The sequence below is a fragment of the Teleopsis dalmanni genome, chromosome 2, assembly GCF_002237135.1.
Source record: "Teleopsis dalmanni isolate 2A chromosome 2, ASM223713v2, whole genome shotgun sequence".
NCBI classification, from domain to species: Eukaryota; Metazoa; Arthropoda; class Insecta; order Diptera; family Diopsidae; genus Teleopsis; species Teleopsis dalmanni.
Genome location: NC_051847.1, coordinates 174043992 through 174065551, shown reverse-complemented (window position 1 = coordinate 174065551; position 21560 = coordinate 174043992). Strand labels below are relative to the sequence as shown.

General features: G+C 27.0%; 1 protein-coding gene across 2 annotated transcripts; it reads left to right on the top strand.

Moving 5' to 3' along the window:
* Nucleotides 1–542: 542 nt before the first annotated feature.
* LOC119679136 (phosphatidylinositide phosphatase SAC2-like) lies at nucleotides 543–20218 on the top strand. 2 transcript variants are annotated; one of them, XM_038091326.1, is made up of 15 exons: nucleotides 543–830; nucleotides 11899–12127; nucleotides 12198–12603; nucleotides 12686–12807; nucleotides 14234–14406; nucleotides 14547–14739; nucleotides 14796–15123; nucleotides 15190–15260; nucleotides 15807–16022; nucleotides 16357–16593; nucleotides 16656–16972; nucleotides 17583–17713; nucleotides 17774–18438; nucleotides 19602–19752; nucleotides 19813–20218. In XM_038091326.1, the coding sequence occupies exons 1-15, from the start codon at nucleotides 734–736 to the stop codon at nucleotides 19939–19941; spliced, it is 3465 nt and encodes a 1154-aa protein (XP_037947254.1). In that variant the 5' UTR covers nucleotides 543–733; the 3' UTR covers nucleotides 19942–20218. The 2 variants fall into 2 exon arrangements, with proteins under 2 accessions (XP_037947254.1, XP_037947255.1); XM_038091327.1 differs by lacking the exon at nucleotides 15807–16022 and having other exon boundaries at nucleotides 734–830; nucleotides 19813–19941.
* Nucleotides 20219–21560: the final 1342 nt, after the last annotated feature.

Here is a 21560-nt window from a genome sequence, read left to right as displayed (position 1 = left end):
TTATTAATAATAAATTGTATATTTTAAATAATATAATGTTATGAACAATAGCCGTAATTTTTTTTTCAGAGTAGCAAAAAATATACTTGCAACTTACGAAAGAAAACATATGAAATAAAAATTCAAAAATCAGTCAATTATGAATGTTAACTGGTAATATATGTTGCAAATTCCAGTCATTAATTAAAATTTTATAAGCATTTCATTTGCTAATAAATTCAAATACATAAATAAATAAGTTAATTTAATTATATCAGATAAAAATGCTTACCATTGTCCTTCTAATATTATTTTTGATTTCTTTTATTTAAGTTAATTAATTTTTAGTGTAACGATATATATATATCATAGTATAAAAAACAAATTTTACTAAAAATAAACATTTATCATAAAAAACAACTGCTAATATAATATATACAGATGTGTATTACTAATTACATGTTTTAAGTAAAATGTAATGCCATTACCTATGTTCCAAATGTCATTAATTATTTACAATTAAGACTAGTTGGCAACACTTAATTTTGTATCGCATTTTCTTTTTGCTCTTTGTGCAATAAACCTCAGAGAAAAAATTTTTATTTAAGAAATGTCATTCATGTTGTGCGGAAGCATAAACGTTGTTTACTAATAAGAATTCAAGCGAAACTTATTTTTATAAATTGTATTTATTTTGTAATATATCTAAAAAAGAATAAATAAGGTGCTGGAAAGAAAAAATAATAAATTGCAAATGGAAGTGTTTCAAACAAATAATTATTACATTTTTGTGAAACGTGAAAAAAGTCTGTGGTGGAATCGTACAACATCGGAATTTACACTAAAAGCTGGTAAATTGTTTATGCATTCATAAAACAAAGAAATTTAATAATTTTGTTTAAATAAAGCTTTTATGCCTTATATCGTGTGAATCATATGAGTTTCGGTTAATTACTTAATTAAGCGCAGATAAAATTATTGCGAAACGTTCCTGTCTGTGTTTTGTTTTTTTTGTTTTTGCATCTAAAACTAAATTTTTATTGTTTTGAAATTTTTATAATTTGTGGGCGTTTTTGTTTATGTTTGTTTTTCTAATAAAGCGAATTGTTTACATGGAAAGTTAACCACTGCAATTGATAAAAAATCTTATTTATTTAATTAAATAAACATACGGAAAATATTAAAAATTCTTTTAAAAGATTTTATCTCTGCTAAATCTTTAGATCCCAACATTCTTTAGCACCCAAAAGTTTCGTAATATTCTTATATAATATTAATATGTGTCGTTTTTTTTATATATAATTTATATGCAAATAAAATTATTTTCTTTGAAAATCTTTTTATACTGTGTATATTGGATAAAATTCAAGGTTAATACATTTTGATAAGAAATTACTATGAGAATTAGGTTGACCTCAAACTTCATTGTACTAAGATTTTCAGACCTCGTTAGAGAAGGTAACCAAATAACCTTCATGTCATTTTCTAGTTTAACCTTTCATTGATATGATGCTGGCATATTTAAGGAAGTTGGCCTTAACAATTTCCTTAAATATCTTAATACTCTCTTAAATATGGTAAATAGAATTGACTGTTTTTTTAAAGTTTTTTTAAAGTAATGTTTATATCTGAAGTTTAGGGTTTATGGGGGCTTCACATACGATTTTTGTTAAATTTACAACTACGTTAAAACCTTTTCCATAAGTTATTAGTTAAAATTAATGTGCTATAAAGACTTCTTCTGAGGTCGTAAGCTTAGAACTTCTTGGAAATAAGGCTACAAGAAAGTAGAGCTTGTACCATGATTTTGGGCTGTTTGGAAACTGTTATGTTACAATGAAATAAGGCTTCTACTGTGGATTAAGCTCTTAGTAAAGCTTTTGCCATCTTCAGCAACCCACTGTATGTTATGAAGTGAGTTGTTCTTTACATGTCAGACGACTGTTGATTACCATTCTCTAAAGTTCATGTTTCACACACCGTTACTTACTTACTGTGGTCCTATTCTCCCAGTGGAGCACAGGGCTTCAACAATCCCTCTAAATCTCACTCTATTGTTTGCTTTTCTGCATATTGTGTTCTACGAATAACCCATCGCATTTAGTTCGTCTTCAACAGTTCTTCGTCAAGTTTTGGCGGGGTTTACACACCTTTAAGTTGTAAATAATTATAAAACAATATTTATATAATAAATATTAAATAAGAATAAATAATGTTCTTTAGAAGTTTCCCTTTTCTTTTGTGTGAGTTTGAGTAAACTAGAATTTCAGACTAATTTCTAATATATGTCTCGTATTCACCATCTTCATAAAGAGTTTAAAGTGTTATTTGTAAAAGAATAGTATCAAGTTTAATGTAAATAATTTTTTATTTTCTATTATACTGATGAGTATACAATAAAAGCTCTACTAGTTCAGGTAACGGTATAACTACGTGCTAAAAAGATTCTTTCATCTACATATTCTGTACATTATACATATATCAGGATTTGTAATGTTGTCGTTGTTGTAACCCGTTAGGATCTACTTGTGAAATCCTTTTGGAAAGTGTCGAACGGTACTTGGTCGTCGGCTGCAGAAGAATGGCGCCGGTACGTAGACCTGGCCGTTCTTTCTGAACCAGGATTGGTAATAAAACATTTTATCGTCTGCGTAATTATTCTAACACTTAAGTGTAATACAAAATAATGAGTTTTAATAAATTGTTCAATTATTTTATTTGTTTTAATGGACTGTTAAACCTATTTATATAAAATATACAATTACAACACAACTGTGCACAATTTATTTGTGGTTACGTTAGATACAAATTATTCCCATTGCTTCCGACAATGATTTCAAAATAATATCAAATTCTGGATTTATGTATTTTCTTGTAATTCTTACGAATTCATCTATATATAATGTCAAAAGTGTATGAACATAAGTCGTATAATCCACATAACAGTATTGATATTATTGTTGATTGACAATAACATCATATATATATTCTCAAATCCTATTTAATATAAAAGCGTCAGTTAAGCTCAGAGTTATGTACTACTTATTTGATTTGATAGGTTGATGCGTAGTATATTCAAACTAGTTATTCTTTCTACCCAAGCGGAAGGACCGCTATCCCAAAGCTCACAATTTACACTTAACATGGTAGTTCGACAATATTTTCTACGTGCTGGTTAACCTCTAATGAACGGAAGGATATGATATCAATAATAAGGTTAAGGTTCTAATTTATTAAACCCCTAACTGAATCTTAGGCAGTAATTTTGAAGTGCCTAGTGTTTGTAGTTCTCAAAATCCAATTGCATAAATTTTATTTACTTAGTCAATATTCATTAATTAAGAGCCCTAGATTTAAATTCAATTTTTCAAAGATGATGTAGTTCAACTAAATAAAAAACATTTAGTTATTTTTCATTCTACACTGTATTGATGAAGTGTTTCTTCAATTTCCTTATTTAATTCCTTAAATAATTTTCAACTGTGTGTCTTTCCACTTCAATCAATTTCATTTATTGAACTTCCTTAATGTCGAATGATAATTGGTAATTCTTTCCAAAAATAGTTTTTTTTTTATTATGATTTAACCAAAAATAGAAATCCATTAAACATTTACCATCACGTACCAACTGTTAATAGCTATAAATAATTTTACATTTTTAATCCTGGCTATTATCTGAGCATTAGCTACTTGCTCTCTATTCCCAAATATCATAAATTGTTGCTTAATACGTATGAAATAGTAAAATTTTATTTCTACTGCGAAATAAAATTATCGACTGAATAATTTATTTTATTTGGTATAAAAAGTTGGTGGCGGTAAATTATTGTTTACTCAATCGAAAATTATTAAGAAATGAAATTACTTCATGAGTTTCAATTTGACACGCAAACGTCACCTGCAATTACTATTTTTACGTTGAGGACTGCATTTACTTTAATAACTATTTTTATTGACCAATAAAAAAAGATAATATAATCGTTTACTTTTGATAACTTCTCTTTTGGGACTTGTCAATGTCGATAATTATGACCATTCAACAAATCTTAACAGTAAATTTTTATATTTTACGTCACTAGAATAATTGTTTCGTAGTTGTCAGTAGATGTAACATATTAACATAAAATAATTAGTATGAGTTATGTTATCTTTGATATAAACTACTCATTTTTATTATCGTAAGTATAAGTTGATCAGGAAAGCTTATTTAACCCATTAAAATAAACTCATGAATGAATGCAGATTTCCACCGCAATGCAGAAACTTCATTCCTTCATGCAGAATGCAAATCTCTTCATGGAAGAAATTTGATCAAGAAGTTTACCACCTAGAGGTCTTGGTATCTAAGTCAGAATAGCTTCTTTAATACTAATTACATATATAATACGGAAAATATATTAAGTTTGGTGAAAAGTTTTCACTTGTAGTGATGGAGACCCCATAACTTATATTTATTTTTGACCAGCTTGACTGCTGAACAGACAAAGTAACATATTGTCTATATATATTTGTGTTTATAACAAGATAATGTAAGAGTGGAGTGTTTCAGAAAAGTAGAATTGTGCTATCTCAACACATTTTTCTTGTCACAAAAGACCCTAACCTATCAGAAAGTATTCCGCTTGTTTAAGAAATACCAAAAATATGTTATTGAGTGATACCTACACTCTAAGAGAGTCACATATTCCCAATTCAGTATCATCCTCCTGGCCCAAAGTAAAGCTTGAAACTCACATAGATGGTAACTACATGTGTTAATCCCTTAAAACTTTTGATCCTATGCTGTTAGATAATTAATTTTCTTGAGATGATAGCTCAAGTCAATATGTTTTATAAGGTAAGTCACTAACTTCTCTGTTCTAATAAAATAAGGTTTCTTGTCAAAGCAACGTGTGAGCTCTTTAGCCTGCAGGTTAACTGAAATGAAACTGAACTATATATAATTAATTTGGTTTCATATCAGTATTTATAACTGCATCTATACTTCAAAATTATTCTGTGAGGTTCAAAGCAATATGCGGCTGCGCAGAACATAGGTGAATTTTTGTTACTGTTCCAACCTACCTAGGTATATAATATGTCCTGAAATTGTTTAAACTGACAAGACTTTACAAATTGCGGTTATATTGGAGTGATATAGAATAGTTACATTTAAAGTATATGGTACGAATAGGCGATTTTATGTGTATATAAATAATTGATTAATTGTGGCTGTAACCGGACCCAAGTTAGAACAGGATGGATTTTGCTGTTCATTATATTGACTATTTGACTGTAGCTTTTAAAGATTGACTTATTCCCATACTAGATTTCTGCTTTTAATTTTTTTATTCTTATTATGAATGTTGTTGCTGTTGTAACTCTACCAGAAGACCTGTTTTTCTCAATTAGGAATTGTTGAATAAATTGAGTGGCACTTGAACTTCTAAGCAAAAGAGTTTCTTTGGGACGGGATTGTAGAATACACAATAATTGATGATATATATTAAATTGGTGGGTATATCTTTCTTGAATTTATGTTTGCACAAGTCTGAGATTAAGTTTGTATCATCAATAATTGTTATAATCTGCTATTTGATACATTAATAAATTCAGAAAAAAAAAAGAGGAAAATCGTTATCACTATAGTGTTAGTGTACTTCATATGAATACAATTTAAATCATCATGAACACATTTTAAATATATAAAATTGATTTAATACAATATATAATAAAAAAGGAGAATAAAGAATAACAAAATTTGAGCAACCTTATACTAACTTAAAGGAAAGAAGGCTGTCTCCATGGGTTTTCCAAATTAAAAAAATTGGCAAATATTCAAATTTAATGTAAAATTTATTCGAACTTTCAATAAATTTGCACGAATATACTTAACTCTTCTGTATGATGAAATTATTTCACTACGACATGAGCTCAAGGATATGAAAAAGTGCTGCATTATTTGTATGTGTGCTATATCCTTACACTTCACATATCAGGACCTTCATTTTTATTTTTTCAATGTATCGTGTCAATGTGTCATAAATTACGTGAAGTGAATTTCTCAACAATTTCATATTTGTTTTATTCGCTAAATTATTTGCTTAAAAAAGTACTAATATTTGAGAATAAAAAGCCAAGTTTAATAATTAAGTCAATTTGTCACTATTTTTTTATCATCTAAAATCAACTATTTTATCAGTGCGAAATACAACAATTTAGTTAATTGCAAGAATAAATGTTTTAAAAGTTTTCTAATGGATAGTATTTAATCAAATTTTCTAATACGTTTTTACAATATAAATTGCTAATTCAACAAAGTTTATAGTTTAACAGTTGGCTTTATTGATTAATTGATTAATAATCAAATTGATTAATTTTTGTAACATGTGTTGTAAATGATAAATTGTTGATAAAGTTATTAACTTTTATATAAGTTTTACAGTTAATAATAATATTATATAAAAACAACCTATTGTGTTAACTTTAATCTATTTCGCATAGATGCATAGATCCCATACTTCATTCGATTCAATAAAATCAATCATAGTTTATTTTTATTATAATCGCAGCTCAGATCATAGAGGTACTGGGGTACAAATAAGCCTATTTCAAAACCTCAATCAGCTTCAATAAATCATCTGCTTGCCACTACTAACTATGACATCAAACTTATGCATGTATAATAAATTATAAAAAATTTTTACTGGTACTCGTTTCCTTCCCCAAACTTATATAAAAATATTTTCAGCAGCCTCTCTAATAGTAATTCTTATATTAGTAAGTATAAACTATTCAATTTATTCCATTTTTTTATCATTAGTTATCAGTTTCTTCCCATCTTATTAAATTAATGGTTAAATTTAAGTTTTATTAATTTACATTTTATTAAAGAAGAAGATTATATAAATAATATATATCTATAATTTTATGAATTATCAGAAATACACAATTTCAGTCGCAACAAATGCATATTTTTAAGATAAAGGTATATTCTTCTAGAATATTCGTTTCCAACCTTACTTTGATCAAGGACCACTATGATATTTTTGTTTTTAATAGGGACTACAAAGTTTAAGAATAATATATTGTATGATTATTTTAATATGCTTTATGAATCTTTGGTATAATGTATGTATAATGAATTGAAAAAGTTTAAAGATATATTACATAGGTTATAAAATAAGTATGTATATAATTTATTGAAATTTTTTTGAGTTTATTTTCTAATAAGTAAGTTCTCAGTGGTGAAACTACAAACTACAAACTATGTGTCCATACCTGTTAAATTTGATTAACGGACCATATTTAACTACATGCGGGGCACCGATGGAAGCACCATTGTTCTAGAAGAAGTCATATATATGATAAGGAATATATGATTTACTGTGATTTATACAAATAAGGTTTATTTGGTTATTAAGGATATCTTATTAAATAGTTTTTGAGCGTTATTTCATACAAACTGTTCTTTGACATGCTTTGACTTTGACGTCGTTTAATAATCTATTTTTAGTTTACTTAATTAATTTTATTTTTTTTTTTAAAGATCCACAAAACGTAACTTGTTTCCTTCCTAATCTATTTTTAGTATAGCCTTTTTTTATTTATAATACTTTCTTGAGTTAATCATTGGCTGATATCCATATATAAATTGAATTTGTTATAACTATCGACAAAAATAGTATATACCACTTCGCACTTTCTAACAAAGAAATTCCATATTAAAGCGTTTTGAGGTCACTAAAATAGCAAGTAATCAAGTGCTTCGCTCTCAGTGTTTTACTGTCTCATTTAAAAATAAAATTTTTGCTTTCAGTTTGAATTGCACCAATTCCACTTCAATAGTTTCATGACGATGTGAGCTCATGAAATGGAAACTTGTATGAAATTCCATATTTAAACACTTCTCACATCTCACACCTCAAAACATTTTATATAAAATGATTTTCCTGTATTTTTCTTACTATTTTTATTTAATTTTTTCCTTGTTCAAAAATACTCAAGCGTATAAATGTTTTTCACAGCTTTTTATCCTTGATTGTGCTCATGACCTGTGGTTTTAAGATTGTGCCATGCGACACACGCACCCACCAATTGTGAAAAGGGAATTGAGAAAGTTAACAAAAACTTTTCTTAGTTTTTAGTTAAACATTGCGGAAAATTAAGGAAATAAATGTGTGGAAAATTTAATTTATGACCGTGGCAACAATATATATCCCAGTATATATCTCAGTACATTTTATTTATTGCAAATTAGTTTGTATTGATTTTATTTATTGACATACGTTTTTATAAATTTTTCAGTCTTTTTTTTTTGATACTTTGATACTTCTTCTGAAGTCTAATAAATTTAGGAAGCGACTTCTTATGTCAATATAAGAAAATAATCGTTTGAAAGAATGAAAGATTCTATTTTGGGTATTACTTAAGATAGGGAGTGCTGAAAACCTGTACCAAAAAAAAATTTAGTCATTATTATTATTAATAAATAATAGACTACGAATGCATCCTGATCTAACTAGACTATTCTAATCTAATTCTAGACTATTTATAAATCTTGTATTTGCTATGGGCTTAATTTTATCTATTTGATTTGGGACCAAATTGTCATAAAATGCTCTATTCTCAGTAGTATGTTTAAAATAAGTTCTATCAAAGAAAAATTTACTGGTTATCAAGTCCCTAGCTTGTAGGAAGTATGTAGTTCACTACAGACTTCTACTGGTTGGCAATTTGCAGCAGATAGTTTACAGAGTCCGTAGCTATATAAGTTAGAAGCGGAATCTGCAAAACTGTAGAGTTGCGATCAGGAAAATGCGACTCTTAAAGACACTGTCGAATTGTTATAAAAGCCGCCGAAATATGTATAAATATGTATAAATCTAAAGATTTGAACTGCATAAGCAATATCAACGAATGTCATGTACTACAGAGATAGTTAATAAGAACATACAAACTATTTAAGCCGATCTCATGAAAACAGTTACTTCGTCGTAGTGGTTTGTAACTCTGTGAGGGATGCTAGAGTGTGCCAATTCTGCACGTTCGTAATATATAGTGATAGAAAACTAATATTATTAAAAGATTAAATCTAGAGGTAATTCCAATTTTCATATGTGAAAATGCTCGATTTGCAGTCTAAATCCTAAAGTACGGTTGTAACACCTTGATTGTGTATTAAACCTTAAGAAATCTCTAGTAATTCATATATTTAAGTTTTAGTTTTTTTTTTTATTTCTAAGAATTTTGAGTTTATATGTTTTGGAAATTTTTAAATTATTTTTAATAATAACACCTAAACATCTTTAAATTGATTGCATTAATCATGAAGATTTTATATTTAAATAATTAATCAATAAAATTTATACTACTTTATATATGTAAATCATAACTTATTTCATTAGTAACATAACAATTTAATGTTTAATTCACTTTTATAAAATTTAGACACAATAATTTAAGTTGTAATTACACAAAAATATTTATTAAATCTATTTTTATAAAAAAAAGTCATTAAGATATATGGAGTAGATTACGTAGTAGTGGTGCTTTAATTAATTCCAAACGTGGGAGGCAAATAAACTGTCAGGGGAATTGATCCCTTCTGAAGATATTTTTACATTTAATGGAGAATGTTCATTTATAATTTAGTGACTATTGTTATTGATAAAATTCAATACTACAAATATTTTATTTATATATAAGGTATATATAAGAAGTATAAATTATACTCCAAAAGGTGTGTAAGCTTAGTAATTATAATTATTGAAAAATCAAATCAACTGACATACATTTATATTAGAAGCAAATGAGTAATATTGAATTATAAAATAAATAAAGATAAAAATAAAATAAGTCCCTTGAAAAAACTTTCGAAATTTGACTATAAATTTTATAATCGTAATAATTATAAAAAAATATTTTACGCTAAAAGGCAATAAAATATTTTTTAAAATTTTTTTTGTAGATCAAAATGTTTATCGATTTCTTTAAACCCAATTAGTTTAGCGATATTTTTGTATATACTGTCTCATGTCACATTCCTATTAGTTTTGCTTTAATTTCCTTTTTTTCCAAGTCATACTTGCCGTTAATAATGCAGTTCCAATTCAAGGGACTCTTAGTTAATTTCTGAAGTTCTGTCCATTGTAAATTTATTTACAATTTTTGAAAATAATGCTTAAATTGTTACTAAAGTAATACACTAGTCTAAAAATTGTACTGACTTGTTCATTGTTAAGCTGTTAATATTTTTATACATTTTTAACTAGTTTCTAGTTTTTTTTGTGTAATGAGTGCTAACATAGGTTTGTTTAAAAGAATTCGTATTCAGTTTTTTGAATTTGTGTCTAAATATGAATTTCAAAGAGCTGCTAGAACTATCACTAAACTGATACTCAGATCTGATACTTCTATTCAATCGCTCAGTCCTTAACTGTTTACATGGTTAGGTTAGGTTATACCAGTGATCCAAACGATCCACTTAGCCCTATTGGCCCATTGTGTTACCGTATAAAAACACAGAGATTTAAAAACAATCCTCCGCAAAGCTTGAAATACTTTTAAGTATGAGCTTTTGGAATTGACAAGATCCTCAAAAATGAGGCCCCTTAAATAGTGAAATGAAATCACGCATACGCTGGGCAATAAACAAAGTGAGTGTGAGGTATTTTCATGGTCCTCTCCACAATTGCAATGGGATTGATTAAAAGGGAGATTCAATTTTATATATTTCTCTAAATTAGCTGTGACCAGTAAGCAAATCTACCACAAGATATCTACAAGACATCTCAAAGAGAGTATTGGATTTCTTAACAGAATGGGGCCACCTTGCATAGCGATGCTTATATATCGTTGAGTCTTATTAAATGTTTATTATTATAAATGTTTTATTAAATGTTTCGCACAAAAAGAATTCAGCACAAGTTTGCATAGTGTCAACGATATGTCCAGATTTTTAAGGTATTACAAATGATTACATGAAGTACCATATCCGGCTAGCTCATCTGCTATTGTAATTGCCGAAAATGTCTCTATGACCGAAAACCTAGAGTACAGAAATGTTAAATAGTGAACTACTAAAATATTTTTATGTTTTAGATCAGCTTTTAAATGTTACAGTCTCTTGTATTTATTTTTTTAAGTACTTAAGTCATTCCTGGTCTTCTAATTTATGTCTCTCAAAATAAATTAAGAAAAAAACTACATTTCATGGCCTTGTGATGAATAATGGATTATTCTACACATCCCTAAAAAGAACAGAGTAATAAATAATTGATGTCGGATTATGTTACATTTTGCCTTACTTAATCACTAATCAGACTTTAAATAATGCCTTTTTACATATCTTGATTTTATACGTAAGACATTAGATAAGTGTCAATTTTGTAATATATGAAGTGAGCTTAGAAGTAAACTTGACGTTTTGAAAATATGTATTTGTAGTGAATCCAACTATTGACAATAATAGTTATGATCCTTTACTGTTGTATGCATTGTCAAAATTTCATAACATTTGGACAAATAGAACTAGAGTTATTGCCTTTGAAATATTGTACTACAGATGTTCACACTACAAAATATCTATTTTTAAAAAGTTCTGTTTACTTTGGAACTCACGTCGTATATAATGCGCCAAAAATATATCTAAAATATTTCGTGCATTAGCAAATTAAATAATCAATAATGAGTGCGTGTTTTATTTGAATTTACAAAGATTAATATGTATACGGAAAATGAGTCGTGACCTATCCCTAGTGTTTTGCACTTATGGCTTATATTAAAATAATTATCGAAATCATTCATTTAAGTGAAACGGCAAGGACATTAATAATAACAAACAATTATATTAGTAACCATTTCCTTTGAATCTAAAACAATAATTATATTACCTGAATGTTTGCTAATTATATGGTATTTCCACTGTTTGCCTTACAGGATGGGACCTCTCATCAGTTGACGACATTGAGTGTATTGGCATAACGCATGGAATTATTGGCGTAATTAGTTTACCAAATGTTTATGAACCGCATCTTGTGATAGTAAAAGAGGCTTCACCTGTTGGTGTCTTATTTCCACCACATTTAGTTTACAAAATAAAATCCGTATGTATTTTAAGTGCGGATGAACCTGATGCCATCTTAACATCATGCACACGACACTCAAAGTAAGTAAAGCAGCACCTTTGTTCTGCTTACTCAACTGCAAAATTGCATTAATAATTAAAACCTTTCCAGAAGCAACAATTCAACACCAACACACACTTCCAATACTTCTGGGACTTCTACGAATACCAGTCAAAATGCCACATCCACAAGGTCAAAACTCTTCGAAGGAAATCAACTTATGAATAAAACATGGGGCGCTGTGAAAAGTGCTGGTAATACAATCAAAAATACTACACAACAAGCAGCTGCGATTGCATCCATACAAGTGAAATCGTCTGTGGGAATACGTGATCCATCGCGAATTGAGAAGCGCATTACAGAAGAATTGCACAAAATATTCGATGAAACGGACAGTTTTTATTTTTGCTTTGATAGTGATATTACCAATAATTTGCAACGCCACAGTGAAGAACAGCAGTACGATGAACGTTTCTTCTGGAACATGCACATGATTAAGGATATACTTGAACTCAATGTAATTTAATCTAATCTGAATATAGATTTTTCTATTTTGTGACTTTTAAAATCTAAATTTAATATAAATTTTTGTTTTTTAGGATAAAACATGGGTGCTACCAATTATACAAGGATTTGTGCAAGTTGAACCTTGTGTCATTGGCAATGAATGTTTCACATTAGCATTGGTATCACGCAGATCACGACATCGTGCCGGTACAAGGTAACAAACGTATTAATTACGTAAAAGAGAAAATTGTTATGTGCGCCAGAGTTGCATTAGTTATATTTATAAGGTTTTCTGTGCTGAAAGTATGACTTAATTTGAGTAGCACAACCAATGAGAGTCGTTTCAAATGCTGGCTATAATCGTTTTGAATAGACCACATTTGGCATTGACCAGCAGTGGTCTGCATCAATGTACATTTTACGGCGTAAAAGCGAAAAATTAGAAACTTTGCTAGAGCAGTCAACTGCAAAAGTCACTACATGTAGGCATATTTAAAATAAATAATATGTATAAAGTAATACATATTAAATTGTTTTAATTATTGTTGTTGTAATTTGAAGGGCACAAAGCAGAAATCATGAACAAATTACAAGATGAATTAGAATAAGGTGTAGGGGTTTTGGTGGGCAATAATAAGTATAAGTCAAGGCGAAGGTATTTTGCCACTTTAAAGAGTATTACCTGTAACTCAATAGAGCTTAAATTAGTGTGTCCTTTATGGCATGAAAACATGTGGCGATGTCGTACAGAGTTGAGTTACTGGTAGGTCATGTATTTGAAATTGATATATATATATATATATATATATATGATATTCCAAATAAATAATTAATATGTGACTTGTATACTAACTCCATTTAACTAACAACAGTTTTTGGTACACGAAATATGTAACCTTCTTTGCTTAATATGGGGTCTGTTAAGAGTCTTGTTGCATCATACCTTTTAGAAAAACTTGCTTTTGCTTGGAAATTTGCTATATAACTCGTTTATATTCGAGTTTATTAATGTCATTTTCGTAAGTGTAGTAAGTGCCGCTGTGTTCATAATATGAAGAAAGAGATAAACGTATATATAACATGAAGCGAAGTTTCTGATTGCGTCGCCATTGGAATGCCTATCTGTGTGGTAAACATAGAGGAAATTTTCATATAACTTATTTCATACAAAATTTATCTAAAAAAACTATAAAGTTATTTGTTTTTACACTATTTGAATCAATTTAACTGAGGCCGAACTGTAGTCATATGTTAATTTTACTATTTCACATGATTTCAATTATAACAGCACTATGTTATATTAGATAGCTAGCATATAAAACGATAACAAGATGTATACATAAAATAGGATAATATAACGAAAACATGGAATAAAGCTATGTGTTCATTGTGGTATATGTTGCAACGTAAGGGCTTAGTTGCACTTGGTCTGTGTAAGGTAATTAATCGGTTTTTAAGGACGGCATGTATCGACGAACTTTGCAGCTTTAAAGACCGATAGCTTGAGAACTATGTTATATCGGTTAGAATTGTGAAAAAAATGCTAACAATATTAAATTTTCCAAAATTCGTTGTAAAAATGTGAATTGCTCTTCCTTTTTATTTTATTTTAATAATTTTTATTTGATTTTCCCTTTTAGATATAAAAGACGAGGTGTTGACGAAATAGGAAACTGTGCAAATTATGTTGAAACTGAACAAATACTTTCATTCCGACATCATCAATTATCATTCACACAAATACGTGGCTCGGTTCCTGTATACTGGAGTCAACCCGGTTATAAATATAGACCCCCACCGCGTTTAGACAAAGGTATAAAAGGTTAAAATTTCTAGAATTTGTCTAGAATAAATCACATTTAAATGTGAAAAACTATTTAATTTAATTTTTCACTATTTATTCACTTATTTTATTAGTTTTTTATTATTAATTTTATATTTCAATTTATTTAGGTGAAAAAGATACTCAAGAAGCGTTAGAAAAACATTTTCAGAAAGAACTGTCAATTTATGGAGGTATTTGCATAGTCAATTTAGTAGAGCAAACTGGTAAAGAGAAATTGATTGGTGATGCTTATGCAAAACATGTGATAGATTTTAATTGCGATAAATTAATATATGTAACATTCGATTTTCACGAATACTGGTAAATATAAATTTATATAAACATTTTCTTACTAATTTATTAATTTTCACTTTAAGTCGGGGTATGCGTTTTGAAAACGTTTCAGCTTTGATTGAAGCACTAGCACCGGAAGCTGGTGCTATGGGTTTTCATTGGCGTGATCAACGTGGTGTGATATGTAATCAAAAGTCTGTTTTTCGTGTTAATTGTATGGATTGTTTGGATCGTACGAATGTAGTCCAAACAGCCTTAGGTAAAGCAGTATTAGAGTCACAATTAGTGAAGTTAGGTTTAGCGCCGCCATATACGCCTATTCCAGAACAATTAAAAACGCCTTTTATGATTCTATGGGCAAATAATGGTGATATAATCAGTAGACAGTATGCGGGCACAAATGCTTTAAAGGTATATATATATATATAAAATGCATAAATTAACAAATTTATTAATTTTAACATTTATTATTCCCAGGGTGATTATACACGTACTGGTGAACGGAAAATTAGTGGGATGATGAAAGATGGCATGAATTCAGCAAATCGGTTAGTTAGAAAAAGTGCACGTTTTGTCTATTTTTTCATAAGAGAATTCATAATTCGTTTAACATCTTAGTGCACTATTATCATTTTTATTTATTTTTATTAATATTTTTTATTATTTAATCACAAATTTAGTATTGCTATATTGCATTTGTCCAATTTTTCAATTTGCATAAATACATAATTATTAGTTAGTTTTTTCATAGTCCAATGCCTTAAATTATAATAAAAACTTTGTAATTAAAAATACTTTCATATATGTGTTATATTCGGTCATATTCCCCACACTGAATTTGAGATAATATGATAATAAAGTTATATCATGAAATATAAAAACAATTAAAAACTTTTTAAAATGCATTGTTCGTAAGCCTTAGCATATATACTATATATATTTATATATATAATTTTTTATATTATTTAACGCTGAATATTGTGAATGTGATTTCAATTTACTTTGATCCAATAAAACTGTTATCCCAAATTCGATTGGGGTGTTTTGTCCGCTAAGGAAACCTATGAGATAAATAAACAAGAACTTATTCCTAGTTTCTTCATACAAAACTTTGCTGATTCATTTCGACAATGTACTATCGATCTTATGCATGGCAAGCTTAATGACTCTACGGAATTAAAAGAAGATGAAATCATGAAAACTGTAAAAAATATTTTTTTTCAAACATTACCAACCCCTTCAAGAGGTCATTATTACATTGGGGTTCTCGGACCAGAAATACTCTTATTGGAAAACATATTTTTCTCAAGGTGTGCAGAGAAACCTGTTGATGTAAATTACAAAAGCAAATTTTTAAATAATGCAAAATTCTTTTTGTTAACTTTTTATATACAACAAATTTTATGTTAAATAACAATGAAATTAATAAAATACAATTTATTTCATAACATGTTTATATTTTTTTTTAATTGTAATATTTTATGTTTTTTAAATTATTTATTGTTTAATTAATTTAAATATTAAGTTGCGTTTTCATTTGCTTGCACATATCAATTTTATTATAGCATGTCTTCATTATGTTGTTTTTTATGTTTTTAATAACTTTTTATTACTAAACAATTTTTGTTATCATTATTTTTATAGTTATTACTTAGCACGCTTTAAGGACACATACCGACAGGCTACTATTGATCTTATGTTAGGTGGTCAAGTCACTTCAGAATCTTTAAACGCTTTAGGGGGCCAAGCGGCCCCTGATGACAATGATGCTTTGGAAGGCGCCGAACACGCAAAGTTGCTTGTGGAAGACTGCCGTAGATTGTTATTAGGTTCGGCGCAATATCCTGTTGGAGCTTGGGGATTAATTGATGCAGATCCAAGGTTTTTAAAAACTTTTGGTGTTATTTATTCTATAATAATTACAATATACTTGCTTTTTACAGTACCGGCGATATCAATGAAACAGAAGTCGATAGTATTTTATTGTTAACCGATGACTGCTATATTGTAGCAGAATATGATTCACCTTTAGATAAAATAGTTCGCTTTGAGAAAGTACAGTTGGAAAATGTAACAATGTTGGAACTTGGCATGTATCAACAAACAAAAATATTTCAAGGATCTGCTCCTGCATTATTGTGTTTACGAATAAATTATACTATCGATGGTGCTAGTGGATATTTTCATATGTTCCGTTCGGCTAATATACGTTTTTTTAATAATACTGCTTATATTATCAAAACACAAGAAGAAGTTGCGGGTATGCCACTAGATTTCTATTTCTATTTATAATTTTTAGAAATGATATTAAGGTCTATAAGGGTTTAATTATTTATTTATAGTGTTAAATTAAAAAATAATGAAGAGTTCATAAATTCTTTTTCGTGTTGTTTAATCAAAAGTGAGTGATTGTGATTACTTCTACTTATCATATTTTTAATTAAATAGATAGATTAATTAAATTAAATAGATTAATTCAACACATAAACAATGAAATCTTTCAACTTCTTAAAATAATATATTCCGAGAATGGCAGTAATAAATAAAACACTGCAAAACAAATTTACAGCTTAAACTTAATAGTAAACATTTAAATGTATTAATATTTCTACATACAAAGTCTTTTAGTTATTAATTCTCTACTGGCTTGTGCCTTTAAGGACTAGACGCCAAGTTAACAAATGTTGTGGTTACTAAGTAATATTTAAAAAAAAAAAAACAAAAAATATAAAAATAAATCCATGTTTCAAACACTATTTTTTTGGATTATAAGTAACATATCTTCGAATTTTTTTTTTAGTTTTTAATCATTCCTTTTCTTATTTAATATTAAACGATTATTAATAAAAAGATTTTATTTCAAATTGTAGAATCTCTTATGTCAATTGTGGATATGTTTCGTATCGCTTTGGAAAATATTGGTAAAAATGATGTTAGTTACATTACTGGAGGTATGCTACAAAAACGCAAGAGCAAAAACCCACTTCTAGATGTGCCAAAGGTATTTATAAGAATAATATTAATGAAAATATAAATAATTTACCAATTAAAAATATTTCAGGGTATGCCACGCAATTTATCTGAGTCACAACTTTTACAAATAAGCTCCAAAGCTTTCTCCAATGTAGCAGGACAATTTTCTAAACTAGGACAGTCACTAAATCCAAATAAAAATAGAATAAATAAATCAAGTGCCAATTCAGAAAATAATATTAGTAATGCAGCAGCTAAAATAAATCCACAAGTTATGCGTCAGTCACAAAATTCAATAGATAAATGCATTGAAGCCGAAAAGGCTACTTTTCATTTGGGTCGTGAATCACGCCATTCTAACAGCAGTTCCGAAACAGATGATAATGACAATAGTATATATGAACCTGAACTGGACTCTGATGTTGAGCTTGCTGTATCTGCAGTTGATAAGACCACTTTTAGTGAAAATGTATTTTTGCCATCTGTTGGAATTGTGATGGGTAAGAAAAAACCAAAAGACGACCAACAATCACCTGGTTCGGATGAAGTACAATGTTTAGCAGATAAAGATAATATGGTGAAAAATATTGAAGATGTTTTCTCAATTTCTATATCGTCTGTAACGGATCATGTTACTATGCCAACTGGATTGTTGGAAAATGCTCAGCCAGTTCGTCCCATTACACCAAATCCACAAATTTGTGTACAAGAAGAAAAATTGGAAAAAAATACTGATTCAGTTGAGCAATCAAGGTCGGTATTTTATTTGTGATAATATTGACTTAAACTGTTGTTTTTTAATTATTGTGGATTTATTTTTCTATAAATTCAAGAAAAAATAATTTATGATATTATATTATCAATTTTATTGACCCAAAATGTATATTTTGTTTATGATTTTATTATTACCTTTATTTATTTAATTGTCGTCAATATAAAAAATTTTTTAATGTAGTAATGTTTAATGCAATTGCTTTCTGTATACTAAATATATATTTAATACAAATAATTTTATTTTATTTTGTACTAAATGTAAATGTTTTCAAGAATTGATTAAAATGTATTGTTTGCATATATATAAATTAAAACAAAAATTATTTATTTTTAATTTAATTGTGAGTTTCGATAAAACTCTTATCGAAATGTTTAGTGAATAATTAATTTTGTTGTAATTATAAAAATAATTAATTAGTTGGTCTAACTGGCCAAATAAATGTGTTTCCAAAACATTTATATAATATTTTATTTGTGTATTTACATAATTTATTTCAAAATTAATTCTATCAATTTAATTTATTTCTAATCATCATAATTATTTGCTATTTATAACTTATGTTATTGCATTTTTCTACTTTTTTTTTATCCCTATATTCCTTATTTATTAAAATTATATGCGTTAATATTCTAGAAGAATACCTATGTCTCTTGTTTCTAATTTTGGAAAAAGGAAAAATACTATTTCTCATTTTGGGAATGCTTTAAAAAGTAGAAGACTGTAGAATTTTAATAGTATTGTAAGCATTAATGTAAGTGTTCTATCTATTTTTACAGCTAGCTTAAAACTATGAATGCATTTCTGCAATAAGCTGTTCATATTCGTCTAATGAGAAATCAGTATATAAAAATTATTATCAAAAAACTATTTATATTTCTTAAAACGATATTCCTTATTCCTTTTTATTCACACACAAAAAAATTTATAATTATTTAATTTTGTGCAATTCTATTTACTTATATTATTTTAAATCTGTATTATTTTGTATTTTATTTTTGAATTTTTTATTGTTTAATTTAATAAAATTAAAATTTTCAATATAACTGATTACTGTATGGTGTTTGCTTTATATTCTAGCAATTGTGTATCTCTCAATTGCGTCTTTTATTACTTAAAAAATTTTTTTATATTTTAAATTTAGATCTTCAACTCCGAAGGATTTAACTATAACACCTGCAACTACTTTACAAACAGATAATAATAAACTAAAACAACTAACTAGTCCGTTATCCAAGCTAGCAAAGGGCATGCAAAACATAAGCTTAAATTTAGATCCTCGCAAAATTTCGAAGGTAAGTTATTTAAATAACCGGTGTAAATAAATATTAATTAAACGTTTGTTTTTAATTTAGAGTGGCGTATTATCCCCTACAGTTAAATCACCTGATGTAACACCTCCAGAAAGAAATGTCAGTGGACGTGATCAGCTCATAGAACTTTGGGAACAACATAAATGCAAAACCAAATTAATAGCACTTTAAGACCCCATAACAAATATGAGAAAAATACGAATAGCATTATTTAAAATTATATTTATTATATTTAAAAGTATAAATGGCAATATATGTATTAATATTAGCACTTTGCAGTAGTAAATTCTGAAGTATATATATTAGACCACTGTTGATCTTACACCAATATAACAATTGTCATAAATAAGTACACAATTAATTACCAAAAAGAATTGTATACTAAATTTTTGCAACGTTTGCTAAAGCAAATTTATATGCGTATGTATTGTAGGGAATTAGTTTTACGATATTATATATTTAATAATTGTATTATCTTGTGATCATTATTATAAAGTATTTATTATTTTCTTTACATGTTACAGAACTCGTATATTTTAATATTCATTTATGTTTTATATTATTAAATTTTTTTTTTTATTTTAATATTTTTATAATTATTTCAAAATTATGTTTGTTTTATTATAGAAAGCAGCTTTTTGTATTAATAAACACTTTTATATATAACTTTGTTGCAAAAAGCAATAATATAAAGTCGCTATAAATATTAAACAAATGATATATTATATATATTTAATGTTTGTTTGAAAATATTTTTAATTTTAAGAACACATGAAGAATTTTAATAAATAAGTAAATTGAATACCTCATTTTATTATTAATTTTATTTTAAATATAAGTTTGATTTTATTTTAAATATAAATTTGATTTATATTAAAATATTTCTAAATCATGTATGAAAAATCAAAATGATTAATTAATTATAATGCTTCTTCTTCAATAACTCAATGTTTTATTAAATGTTTCTTTTTAATAATTGTAATAATATTTAAAAATGTGTTTAGTTTTTAATCAACTTATATCTATTATATCTATTTCTATTACAATACTTTCTAAGTAAATATTTTGTAAAACTGAATATAAATAGCTTTTTTATTTCTGCTTTTTTAAATTTTACTTAAATTTTAGAATTTTATATCAATAATTGTTTTTTTTTTTGGATAATGCCAATTTATTTTATTGAATTTGATGTAAAAATATCTCATATTCTCAGTAATTAATTTATAATGTAGTGCATTATTCGCCTATAATATTTCTATTTTTTTATATTTGTATTTAAATCTGCCAGTAAATAATAGAAGTTATTTATTTTGCTATTGCATTTTTATTTGTTTATAGAAAATGTAATAACAATTATAAATCTAAAAGTGTGATGTATATATCTCAATATATTTTAACTATATAACATTATTTTTATTTTAATAGTATTTTTATGTACTATGATTATATTAATTAATCGTAATTGTCAATACATGTAGAAATTAATTTTGATTAAATTCTATATAATAACATTTTATTTATAATTTATGTTTTATAAATATTTTTAAAACTATTATGTTTTGAAAGACATTTTTCATGCTTGCCTAAATATTTTGTGATTCCTACAAGTTAAGTCTTGTATTTTTTGAAAAATAACTAAAAATGTTTTTAATTAAATTATTTAAATTTAATTAATTTTAAATTTAAAATTTTAAAATAAAATTTATTTATTTATTATTATGTTGAGGCTAGTTGAGTCAGTGCCATCAGCACTTTTACCCTCTATTAGCTGCGAGGTTTAAATAAATATG

Excerpts from the sequence above, each read along its gene's own strand:
- LOC119679136 (XM_038091326.1), top strand. The coding sequence starts at position 734 with ATGGAAGTGTTTCAAACAAATAATTATTACATTTTTGTGAAACGTGAA. Across the intron at positions 12,128-12,197 it reads TCATGCACACGACACTCAAA|AAGCAACAATTCAACACCAA; the intron begins GTAAGTAAAGCA and ends AAACCTTTCCAG. Across the intron at positions 16,594-16,655 it reads TTAATTGATGCAGATCCAAG|TACCGGCGATATCAATGAAA; the intron begins GTTTTTAAAAAC and ends TGCTTTTTACAG.